Below are 13,397 nucleotides of genomic sequence, written 5' to 3' on the forward strand. Positions count from 1 at the left end.
CAGGAGGATCTGCTCCATGATTTTGCCAGGCACAGAGGTGAGACTGACTGGCCTGTTGTTCCCTGGGTCTTCCTTATTTCCCTTTTTGAAAATAGGGGTTATGTTTCCCCTTTTCCATTCGGCAGGAACCTCGCCAGACCACCACGACTTCTCAAATATGATGGCTAGTGGCTTAGCAACTTCATCTGCCAGTTCCCTCAGGACCTGTGGATGTATCTCATCAGGTCCCATGGAGTTGTGCACTTTCAGGTTCCTCGGGTGGTCTCACACTTGATCTTCACCTACAGTGGGCGGTTCTTCACTTTCCCAATCCTCGCCTTTGCATTCTGTGTCATGGGCAGTGCAGCTGCAGTCCTTGCCAGTGAAGACTGAGGCATAACAGTCATTTAGGACCTCAGCTCTGTCTCTGTCCTGAGTAACCAGTTCTTGCATTTCCTTCCGGAGAGGGCCCACATCTTCCCTAGTCTTTCTTTTCTCGCTGACATACTTTAAAAAGGATTTTTTGTTTGTCTTAATGTCCCTGACCAGATTGAGTTCTGTCTGGGCTTTAGCTTGTCTGACTCGATCCCTGGCTGCTCGAACAATTCCTCTGTATTCCTCAGTATGTATATATGTAGATAAAGATCTTACATACAGAAGCCTTTCTGGAAAAATATTTCTTTAAAAGACCTTGTAAAACTTGAAGACTGTAGACACTGATAAATTCATATAGATCCTGAAGGAAAGGATAACTCCGAATTTCAGTACCTCCAGTACAGAAGTCTCATTTATTGTCTTTTAGTATTGATGCAGTTTGCATGTCTTGTTTTTAGAGTTTACAGTACAGAACACCTATAAAAACTAGCATTAGGCTGAAACCTTGAACCAAGGGGAAATAAAAGGCAAAAATACTTATAAAAGTCTATAACTGATAAATTGTAAATTCAGAATTTATTGACACAGCCTCTCCAAGCTGAAAATAATTCTTATTCCTGTATGCTATGACAATTGTTGCAAATTTAAAAGGAAGTTAAGGTCCCGTTCTTTCAAAAACATCATTGAAGTATTTTTCCACAGAGAAATATCTTAATTTATTTGGACAAAATACATATTTACTGCAGCATTTCATGTGTTTCCTAAGTAATTGTTCCACTTTATAAATACATTAACACTGAATCTCTGTCTTGCCTTGAAGTAGCCTGCATTTTAATAACTAATTATTTTAATGTAAAAAAAAAAAAAAAGAAGGGTTCTAGGATTCTACCACAATCCACGTAAGTACTTTAACACAAGCTTAACTTTAAGCATGTAAGCAGTTTTATTTATTTCAGTAGGTCTATTATGTGTTTAAAATTAAGCATGAGCTTAATTGCTTTGCTGGAACCAGACCAGAACAGTTAACATCTTGCAGGACTGTGTTCATGATCCTTGTTTGATTGCATTTCTCCATGAAACCTTATTTATGGAGTCACTACTGACGTTTCTATAATTCTATATTTATACAGTGATACAATGCTTTTATCACGTTAAAGTTTGCACAAATGGCCAATTGAAAGAGTGCAAACAGATGGGAGTGCTGCATTAGCTCTATTTGCTGTTAAAAAGTATATCTCCGTACGTTTCCATTGGCAAAAACAGGTCTCGTGTTGATTTCAGATTAAATAGAGACTCTAATGTACAATAAATGTGCTAGGCTTTACGTACTTGAAAATAATAACAAAATATAATCTACAAAATGTTCCTAAAGTGTTGATTCATCAAAAATGTTCATGTGTTCAAGTCTTGCTCATGTGAATAGACCATAGAAACCAGTATGACTTCAGTGGAACTATTCATGCAAGTAAAAGCTAGGCATGTGTTTGTGAAATTGGGATTTCCTATAAAGATGCCAGTTCTCTAATTAAATTTTGCAAGTACTTTAATACACAGAAAAAAATCCCATAGAAGTCAATGGGACTACTCGTATGAGAGAAGTTAAATATATCCTTAATGTACTATGTCATCAAGATCTGAGCCTTAATTTAAAGAAAGGAAAATAAATTTAGGTTGCAGATACAAAGCAATACATCCCATTTTTCTTATCTTAAAAGAAATAAAATCAATCTTCTGAGTTAATAGCTCGGTGGAGTCCTTGTAAAGTACTAAACAATCTTCTAAGGGGCAAGTACCTGCAACCTTTGCTCAAATAAGTCACTTTGCAGGGACTGAGTTGAAAGGGAGAAAGCATGATTCTGAATGCTAATGAGATTACATGGAGGATAACAAATACAAACTATATTCTTTAGAAAGCAAATTTGTTGAATTTATTTCAGACTGTAAAGAAATACTGTATTAAATGAGCAGTATAAAGAAAAGTTTGCAAAATAAAAAAAGAAATACATTTACTGAATGCAGAATTGTTGAATATTAAATCACTTGCTGCATCCAACGAGCAAGATGTTACACTCTTCAGTGTGAAAGTCTAACATTAAATTGTTAAAACAATTACTTTAGATTTTATTTAGCTCTGATGACAGCTGTTAAAAAATACTGTTTTAAGTTACATAATGGTATTAATACAGTAATATTATTTACCTCTGACAACCTTCAAGTCTCTGAACCTTCATAGCAAGTATTCTAAAATTCTCCTTTATAGGCAGCTACAGATTTTTTATTTGAGGATTTTGAATCTCCATAAACTCATTCTTGAACTTCTTAAAGAGTGTACATTTGATTTTGTTTTTCAGAATCAACAGCACATAGAAGAGAGTCAAACAGGATGGGCAGGCGGAGTAAGTTTTCTTGTTGTAGTCTGTGTTGATTTAATGAAAAGCTACAGCTTTCTGCACCTTCACAGCAATGTTTTGAAGCATGAAGCACCATTCTGAGTCATACAACACTACTGTTTAAACCTGTTGCACTGTAGGATTGAGACTTTTAATGCTGTGTTAGGCATAGTACCTATTTACCTGCTTTCTGAGTTTAAAAACCCTTTTTCTGTCTGCTTTTGCAAATATTAGACCAACTGATTAGACACTATACAGAAGGGAGGGAAGTCATGAAGAGATAGGTTCATATTGCAATGTAATGCTTAGAAGCATCCTGGAGTCAAAGAATAGATGTAAAATTCCTCTGATGTCACTAGGGCAAGAGATAAGACCAGTCTTAGTGTTTTAAGAATAAAACCTGTCCATTCAGAATACACTTTTAGTGCCAAGTGCTGTCCAGAGTAGGACACCCCACTTACAAGGATAGTTGATACTTCTCTGCAGTTATCCCTAAGCAAAAGAAGTTTTTCTACCCAGTAACCTTTGTCTTGAAAGAGACATAACACCTATCTTTGGGAACTCACAGTAAACACAAACCTGCAAGGAAATTGTAAGAGCATGAGATCAGTGTTTACAATCATATATTCTAACAGTGAGTATGTAGTATTGCTTATGTTTACTCCTCAGTCAGGTGAAGTTACCAGAATTCAATAAGGGGAACCTCACACTGTGCCTGAATATCCTGCAGTGGACTTAGAGACTTTTGATTTTCAGTACACTGTCCTTTAAGAGACGTGTTTTTATTTGAAGTGAAGATTACACATTTACGGGGTTTAGTTATCTTACTTGGTCCCTTCTTTTTTTCCTCAATTCTGTTGAGGTTGTGATGACAGGTTTTTATTAGAACTAAAGAAATTGCACACGTGCATAAATCCCTGGTTTAGCCTTTACAGGATTTCAGGCATTAGAAATATTAGAAGCAGGCTCCAGAACAACTTAGCTTGTGGTCACAGGTTCTAGTCAAGCTTGGGTTAGTATTATTCAAAAGTCATATTCACTCAGGAATGTTTGGTGCTATGTTTGAAGTGCTTTCAGGTCATTCTTCTGTGTTCGTGTTTTGAAACTAAAACCTACAGTTGCAGTAACTCATCCTTGACTGACAATTTTAGTAAAGAGGTGATAGTTTGAAAGGAAGCAAAAGTTGAATGGTCTGATCTGGGATAATCTGTTCTTTAACATTAGTGGAATAGTATGGGAAACTTCAGATATCCATTTACTTAGTGCTGTATCAGCTCAGTGAATCAGCCAAACTCTGTGGTCCACGGGATTTTCAGTCTGGCAACATTCATGTACATTAGCTTTATCCAGAAACTTATTTTTTAAAAATCAACTCTACCTATTTTTAAATAACTAAAGAAAAGTCATTCAGAATATACAAACTTATTATTCCACTTTTAAGTAGAGAGCTTGCATTTGTGGGGTACTTGAGGTATCCGTATTATCAGCTTAAGAAATCTTACGTGACAGGTTAGAAATTGTAATGTCTACTGAGTGGGAGATTGAATATCACAGGTAAACACTTGTGCAAAGTACTTTGTTCCATCTGGATTGATTAAATAGTCTTGTTACTTTTAGTATGTGTACTATAATCTGCTCAACAGCTTGGATGCTCTTACTTATGTCTCATCTACCATTTTTCTTCCATTGTTTCAGTTCTTTGTTTCTACACCATATTTTACATCAGACAGCAGTTCATACTACAAAATTTTTAGTGACAAAAATGGTTATAAGCATATTCATTACATCAATGGCTCTGTGGTAAGTCAAGCACTGTTCTACAATGATATACTGTAAGTTCCTGAAATAATTCTGCAATATTTAGTAACTTATATGTCTTGCTTCACAGGAGAATGCAATCCAAATTACAAGTGGAGAATGGGAGGCAATATACATTTTCAGAGTAACAAATGATGCAATGTAAGTATCATGAAGAAGAGACTAGGTTGTGAGTGTTGTCAGTAAAAGCAGCACTTAATCATTGGAACAACATTTGTTAACTCATCAAGTTGTAACTAGGTATAATTTGGTTTGTATCTGAATGCATCCACAACAAATCTGTATGCAAAGGCACGAGAGAGGTTTGCAAACTTGGTTGGCTTATGAGAGATTCTTTGCAAGTTGACCTCATTTTTCTATTTATTTTCAATCACCCATCTTAGCGAGAGCTATTTAGAAATACTTAAATTTAAGCATGTGGTTAACCCTCATATAATTTGCAGTTACTTCAATCATCATTCTTTTTATGGCCTCATATTCAGGTTACTATACAGATAGATACATCTTACATAATTGGAGTGATTAGCTCGTGAGAATTAAGATAGAACTCCTATTTATATGGTTTGTTTGTCATCTAATCAGTTTAAGCAAAAGATTTATTAAGATGAGAGGTATATAAGCTTAACTTACTCTTCCATCACATGCAAAAATCTCAAAAAGTATAAGTTAACTTCTAAGACGGCTTTTCATCTTGATGCTGGTTCATAGGTCATCACTTTATGGATTATTTATTAACATATAAATGAATTTACAGTTTCTATTCAAGCAATGAATTTGAAGGCTATCCAGGAAGAAGGAATATTTACAAGTAAGTGTTATCAGCATTACCTTAATGATACTAGGTTGACAGAAGATAGGTCTGGATTTGTCAATAAAATAATTTAGTTTCAAGATGTTTAAAGTGTAATTTCACAAGCTATTTTAACTAAATTATGACCTCAGATTATATCTGAGAATTGAGGAGAAATAGCATTTAAAGTTCAGATATACTCTTGGGAAAAAAATCGATAAAAAGGGAAAACATTTATTTTTAAATTGAACTGTTCTGAAAGTACAGTACCTATGTTCTAGAATGTGAAACAGACACATGTGAACTTAGTTGTAGCAAACTAAATATTGCTTTATTTTATTTTTCTCCTAGAATCAGTATTGGAAGTAAACCTATCAGAAAACAATGTATTACTTGCAATTTAAGGAAAGAGAGATGCCAGTATTATACAGCAAGGTTCAGTGAACGTTCTAAGTATTATGCCTTAATCTGTTATGGTATGTATAGCAAACATATAATCAATTGTTCTTTGAAATTTATCAGAGGCATGAGTAACACTGATTATCCCAAATGATATCTAGATGAATCATAGAAATTTGACAATAACCAGGAGAGATTTCCAGAAAGAAACTTTTCCATGTCCAAAAACCTTGGGTAGATGTTTCACAAAATACAAATATTTTTAGTCTATATTTTTTTACTCTTTCAACAAAAATCTTGGGATTTTTAGAATTAAAACCAAATTTGTGAAAGTCCTTCATGCCACAAAACAGATTCTAGTCTGGCTTGTCAAAGTCATGCTTTTTCTTGCAGCAGCAAGCACAGGATTTAGAAACTCACACTGAGTTCCTATTCATGTCATCAAAGTTAGCTATGAGAAACTACTACAATGTGTTTCCCAATTGAAATTACTAAACCTGTTAGCCACAAAATATTGGATATTTACTACCTGAGAACATTTTTAATAACTAAGAAAAATTAAATTCTTCAAAATGAATGATCATTGAAACCACTTGTAACGTGGAAGTATTAAATGAAGTCCTGGCTCTGTTAAAATAAGTTTGGTGATTTCACTGATCTGAGGTTTCATCCATTGGTGTAAACAACGAACAGTGAAGTCACAGTCTAAGAAAAGGAAAGAAAAATACCCAAGGTTTTCCTTTTGCGTATTTTATATAAGTTTACTGTTCTTCTGATTCTGCAGTGACTGGTCAGCTGAAGAGTTCCTTAGAACTTCCGTTGAGCAGAGAAGCAAATGTAGCAAATAATAACACCTTTCAATCATTCTTGCACAAAATAGTCAGTAAGGTCGTCACCATATGAAGGCCACTCACCTTCACAAATATGATGTGACATGTTCTCAGAAGAATGTTTCACATTGTTAATTCTGCATTTGCCTTACGTAATCACCTCTCAGGTATTAACTAGATGTCACTTCATCTTTAGGGAGGAAGAGTTTGTTAGTAGAAGCAAAGTTACTTCTATTATGTTTGCTAAGCAATGCCTGTATGTATACCAGTCTAGGTACACACAGTACCTTATGTATTTCGTGCAGCAGGGACTAGTGGGTTGTACAGCAGAGAAGATTCAGATTTGTGTATCAACTTTGAGCTCTTTAACACTGTCGGTTATCAATGTTAATGTAACACACACTTTACCACGAAATTCCAGCTTCAAACTATAAACTGTCTTCTTACCATTCTTACGACAGGTCCTGGGATTCCCATTTCTACTCTTTTTGAGAACCACGGTGATAGAGGTACTGCAAACATCCTGCCTATTTCTGAGCAATTGCTTTTTCAATTGAGCTTCACTATGCAAGTCCTCTAATACAATATTTAGGACTGTGATCAAGAAGCCTTTCATCTTGTTTTTTGTTCAAATATCTAGTGTCTTTCTAGATTTGTTAATTAGAAAAATGCAAATATCAGTGAACACACTGATTCCTTTATTTTCCTCCCTGAGTTCAGTACTTTTATAGCATCCTGATGTTTTTCCTGTTTACACACTATAGAAACAATGAACATCGGCAAATCTTTGTCTACCAAATATTGAGTAAAACTTTGTAGAAAACGTTATTGTGATTTCCAAACTATTCCTTCTCACATTTGGAAGAACATAAGACTTCCTGAGCTTTTTCATGAAGCAACCCTACCCTATACAAAAGGCACAGTGTACTATTTAGAGTTTGCAGTTTGAGATGTTGTACTGTACCAATTAGAATTTGGATCAGTGACTTGCTTTTCAGCCATCAGTATGTCAGGGAGAAGCAGAAGCTCTTTCAGATGGTCAGTTCAAATAACTGCTTCAGACAAGGTGTACTTACTGATACAAAATGGGAACTCCAGCAAGAAACATCCACAGCTCTCATTCTTTAAGTAGCCTGTTAGTGAGCTCTGTTTGGAACCAGGCCACTCAGGAATTCACTAGTCATGAAAATACTAATTACTCTGAAGAGAGTTTTCTCTCTGTATCCCTTGTTTTTCCCAAAAATTTCTTCTCCAACTTAAAGCCCTCAGTCCTGAAATGTTATGAAAACTAGCATGGTTCTGTAAAAAACTTCAGTGATGTGGCATTTCACCTTCCTTCCCCAATAATCAGTGGAAATGCACTGGTGGTTTTAATGTTAGGGTCCTTACAGTTCAGCCCATATTGATAACCCACTATTAACTAAGTGTTGTCTGAACAGAAGACACGTAAAAAAATATGAGGAAGATATTGCTGCAATATTGTTAAGCTGAATTAATCAGTGGTATTTCATGTAGAAGTTAACAAATTGCAACATAAGATTATTTTGACTCCAATGGGAATTGGTACTTAGTTTTTAACCACTCAAAAATGTTTGCAGATGGAAAAGATCTGTCAACGTGTCTATTGCAATTGGGCTATAAAAACACTGTTCTTCTGGTATTTCTTTTGCAGAAGGTTTAAATCAGTTTAAAGGTTTAAATACAGCTAATGCATGGATTTTTTTATATTTAATCCATTGTCATAGCTCTCTGTTTTCCATGATTCATTATGACTTTGTGTATCAAGGGCCCCTACTACTTCCTTATCAAAGTATGAATTGCATGAAATGCAGCCAAGTGCCCAGCTACAAGTACGTGTTTCTTAACCTCTCTGCAGGAGAGAACAGTTTAATTTAATGGATCTTCCCCACTGGTTTCATGATGTCATACTCTGCTGAGCTATTATTCTTCAGGAATAAAACCAAATTCAAGCTTCTCTTTGACTTTTTCATTACCTTTTTTGGATTAATTTTCCTTAGGCCCCTTGCTTTCATAATGTCTTCTGTAGTGCAAAACTATTTTTAGTAGATCCATTTTCATTGCAGTTGGCAGCATTTTAAAAATAGATCACCCATTAATTTTAGTAGGAGGCATGCAATTAAACTAACATACACCAGTTTGGAAGCTCCTTCTGGCATGCCTACATTTCATTTGTGGTAACGTGCAAGTTTCAGGAGTTTTGAGGAGAAGTGTGGAAAGGGTTCAGCTGAGTTTGGGTGAGTATCCAAAGCTTGGATGATCTTTCGGCCATAAAAACCCCCTTGAGTCTGCAAAACTAATCAAGACTACTTTGAAAGAACAAATTCCAGTGTTATATTTCTGGCATGTCCTGAGTGCTATCTAGCTCAAAACATGCTGAGAGAAGTACTTCTTATATTTTTTTCAGCATTTCCAGAAACAAGAAGTGGTTGACATTTAATGAAAAAAAAAAAAAAACTAACAAAGAAAAGTCTCCTGCAGTCTTAAAAGGTTCTTTCGTTTTGGAATCACAAATTTCTATTATGTACAATATTATTCATCCATCACTACTCATGGGAAAACACATAAATAAACAAGTCATACCCAGTGGATTCATAATATATAGTTCTGCAGTTTATGCTGGAAATTAATTAAATTTTAAACAGTAATTTTTAAATTATATAACTGTAAATTGGGTCTAAAGCAAGTAAACCAAACATTTTAAATACTTTTTAGATTAAAAAAAAAAACAAAAGAGGTTCACTAAGTGTGCAGTAACATATTACTAAGGACAGTTATATGGTAAGTCTAGTATCATTGTATAGGAAGATAAGGTACAGTGGTTAAGCAAGAAGTTGCCACAACCCCTTCAGAAACTGTATTTCCTGCGTTAGCCCGGAAACAAAAACGTCTGTGTGCTTAAACACACTGCCCAAGGGTCTCACAGGTTAAACTGATGTTACTGTGGTAAGCAAGAGAGGAGATATAGCACTGTGTTTTGCATGATGGGATGAATTTTGCATTTCCAACTCTTGCCATTTTACAAAATGGGGATGAGGGTTCTGCAGGAGAAAGGAGTTTCTTCATAACATCCAGGACTCTAACACTCAGAGGCAACATGTGAAATTATTTGCATTGCAAAATTTACATCCTATAAAAATCTAATGAATATTTGTGCTTTATAACACCAGTGCCTTGTTTTTATTTAACTTTATTTTCATTACCCTGCTTGTAAAATTTTACAGATTTCCTTTCTGTTCTAATAACACAAAATAAAGGAATCTCAATTAATGAAGGGGAATCAACAATAAATTAGTTAATAATTCAGGCATTTCTTTTACTTAGAGCTCAGAGTATTGGAAGACAATTGGGAATTGCAGTCTGCTTTACAAGAGATCAAACTGCCAAAAGAAGAAATTAATAAACTTGAAGTGGATGGTATAAGTAAGAATTACACATCTTTATTATACCTTTTTATTCCTACCATTTTAATATTTTGCCTTCATTTTGTTATAGTAAGTATTGTCTTTCTGTAGAACAAACTTGTTAGCCTGTCAGGTTGAGAAGAAGACCCCTGGTTCTGCCCTGTTTGACAGCAACCAATTTGTCTGTGCCTCAGGGTATATCTCAGTAAAATAGGAATTAAAATATATCCCTGCTTCACAATGCAATTTTTACAAAATTCTTGAATACTGTTGGTAAATTGTTTAAATATGTAAAAACATTACAGTATGATAGTAATAAAACGTGAAATGTAAACTGCTGTTCATGCATTACACATTATATTGGCTTGCATACACTGTTGTTTTCACTAGTGACTTTACAAACAATATTCCATGGTAATGAATCAGTGTAAAGTTTCCAAAACTCTTTTCTTATAATCTTAACAGCAGTTATATTCCTAGTTGTGTTTTCTAGACACGTGGAAAACTGAGAACCTAGAGTTACATGAAATAATAATTTTATGCATAGCTAAATTAAAATAAAAGTGGGCACTTTATTTTTTCAAAGTCATTCTTCAGCAGGTCAATATAAACAGTTACTAGCATCAGTTCTGTGATTCAGAGTTCATGCATTGTGTAGTTTGTGCTGATTCATTTTCATATACTATTACACCAAACTCCGGATTATGCTTGCAGGAATCATTTTAACCATTTACAATATAATTTTAATATGTCTTTTCTAGCTTTGTGGTACAAAATGCTTCTACCTCCTCAGTTTGATAGATCCAAGAAGTACCCTCTGCTTATTCAGGTGTATGTAACACTTCCTTTCTTTGAACATTGTTGTTTTGTCGGAAAATGTACTTCTTATAATTTAACATAACCTAGGACATTTGCAACATTTTATGAAGCAAAAGCAAAACCACTTAGTTCTGATTTGTTTGTTATGGTGCATTTTTTAATATATTTCTGGAGTAGAAATCAATGAGGTTTTTAATGTTCATTTTAGCATGGCAGGATTAGTTCCTCAGAGAAGGAAAAAGGATAAAAACATGCGGGCTATTGCTTGGAGTTCTTGGCTCTGTTGCTGCTTCTGTTTATCGTAAGGCAGTCTGAAATTACTGATTTCAGCTTTGCTAATACGAAAAATACAAGAGCTTGCTTAATTCTTTAAGAAAAAAACCCAAACACCCCCAAACCATGTGGACTGGCTTCTTTGATCAAATGTTCCTTATAAAGAGCATTTGATATGAGTTTAATTTATTGCAGGCTGTAAAGGCAACAAAAATTGTCGTGGTGCAAAAAAAATCAGAGGCAGAAAGGACAGCTGAGTAGTTGTAATAAACCTTACACCATTTTTTCTTAAGCAGTCTTGACCCAAAAATCCAAGAATGCTAAGTATGTTTGAATGAAGTTTAGAGTAGAAGATTAAGTCAGTCGTGTCCTTGAGATCGAATGTGTAATTTGGATTAGGCCATCCTCACGAGGACTGCCTCTCTGTATTGCTGAGCTGCGTGGGGTGTGTTCTGCCCACAGCTCCAAAAGCACATGATACTCCCTAGTGAAACAAAGAAGGTCTAGGAATAACCAGAAAGTGTAAGGAGCTGTACTTTTTTCTCCTGTTTTCTTTGTCATTGCTGACTTCATGTTGAGATCAAATGCAGGAAAGCACCAAAAAGGACTGTTACACTGAAGGAATTTGGAGAGAGGAAAGAATTGAGTCTTTGAGACATAACTCTTCCAAGATTCCCCTTAGGACAAGTACCTGATGCTGCATCCCTTATTCTGAGCTAAAACTAGTGATTTGCTGTAGGCATAAGATCTAAAGGATTAAAATGGATTTTAGATAGCAAAATCTCACAAATATATGAAAATGGTAGTTGAACTGTTTGTCTACTGAGCTCTCTGAACCACAGCCATATAACAAAATACTTGTGGAGGAAATGTAAGAAGTACCTATAGCTATAGTCCAGTATCCAGTAATCATTTATAAATTTATAAATATGAGTTGAAAATGTGTGAACTTTCATCCTCAGGTACGGAGGACCTTGCAGTCAGAATGTAAAAGAAACATTTAGCATTAGCTGGATAACCTATCTTGCAAGCAAAGAGGGAATTATTGTTGCTCTAGTAGATGGCAGAGGGACAGCTTACCAAGGTGACAAGATTTTGCATGCAGTATATCGAAGACTAGGAGTCTATGAAGTTGAGGACCAAATCTCAGCAGTGAAGTAAGTAGACTATCTCCCCATATAACTGTTGTATTTACATACCAACAAGAAGTAATGTGAAAAAAATATTAAATATAATTCTCAGCCTTTCTTCTAGAGAGCTAAGGTCTCCAGGGAATAAGATGAAAAGACTTACAGAAATAAAATATTACTGAGGTGCTTGATGTCAGTGAGGTTTTGTGTGGTATATTAAGTCCATATACTACTAAGGGGAAACCTACCTCAGTGACTGTAGCAATTAGCCAAAGATCTGTAGTGATGTACCACAGTGATTAGTTAAAGGTCAAATGCGACGTTTGTAGCAAATCTGAATCCTGACAAGCCTTCTAGAGGTCAGTTAGTCATAAACTTGCCTTCCGTACTATTTTAGGGTAGTTATGAACAACAGAAAGCGTCTGAGGTCCTCTGGTAGTTGTTCCCAACAGCTTTCGATGCTCCTTTGCATCGAAACACTTCGAAAGTGTTCCAAGGGAAAAGAATTCCCTAAGCAGAGGTTTTGGGAGGGAGAGAAAGCTGAGGTTTTGTAAAGAAAGGCTGCCTGTTAAGCTTACAGATGCAGTAGCGCTGCTAAAGTGAGCATTTAAAGAAGTGTTAATTTGAACCCCACAGAGATGAGTGCAAGGCAGGAATAAGGAATTTAGTCTAGCCTTTGGTCTGGAATTTGGTCCATCAGAGCATGGATAGATGTCCAGGTGCAATAGTAAATACTCTCTTTCCCCCAGTAATAGAACTGACTCTGAGTAGCTTAGTCAGACATTAGATGTAGCAGTCCAGGTTTCCACAGCTTTCTCTACTTGTTTGAGAACACTGCCTGTATTTACAAGTGTGTGTAAGGAAGGTATCTGTTCCTTATTTCTGCTTTGTGATAATTTATTTGCTCCTCAATGATTTATATCCATCATTATCCTTTTCAGTGATAAATGAGACAGAATAGCTGTATATCATGTCAGGTTTTTTTGTTAATCTATTATTTGATTTTCTATCTTGATACTTCTGGCAGCAATGGCATACTTTAAAATATCACAAGAGAAATTTTTTTTATTACTCTGAATCGTCACTCAGACATAAAATGTCAGAGACAGAGGGAACCTAAACTGATTCTGCAGTTGCAAAAGCTGCTGAGACAGGCTGTGAAGAAATGACCT

The 13,397-nt window shown here is 35.3% G+C and overlaps 1 protein-coding gene across 1 annotated transcript in view; it reads left to right on the top strand.

Annotated features, from left to right (window-relative positions):
• Positions 1-13,397, top strand: part of FAP (fibroblast activation protein, alpha) — a 43,337-nt gene that overhangs the window by 17,191 nt on the left and 12,749 nt on the right. The window contains exons 12-20 of the mRNA XM_009894615.1: positions 2,706-2,750; positions 4,440-4,544; positions 4,633-4,703; positions 5,317-5,370; positions 5,704-5,828; positions 7,043-7,090; positions 9,924-10,022; positions 10,765-10,834; positions 12,058-12,252. Of these exons, the coding sequence (XP_009892917.1) occupies positions 2,706-2,750; positions 4,440-4,544; positions 4,633-4,703; positions 5,317-5,370; positions 5,704-5,828; positions 7,043-7,090; positions 9,924-10,022; positions 10,765-10,834; positions 12,058-12,252 (812 nt within the window). The remainder of the gene's footprint in view (positions 1-2,705; positions 2,751-4,439; positions 4,545-4,632; positions 4,704-5,316; positions 5,371-5,703; positions 5,829-7,042; positions 7,091-9,923; positions 10,023-10,764; positions 10,835-12,057; positions 12,253-13,397) is intronic.

The sequence above is a fragment of the Charadrius vociferus genome, unplaced genomic scaffold, assembly GCF_000708025.1.
Source record: "Charadrius vociferus isolate BGI_N301 unplaced genomic scaffold, ASM70802v2 scaffold161, whole genome shotgun sequence".
Taxonomy (NCBI): domain Eukaryota; kingdom Metazoa; phylum Chordata; class Aves; order Charadriiformes; family Charadriidae; genus Charadrius; species Charadrius vociferus.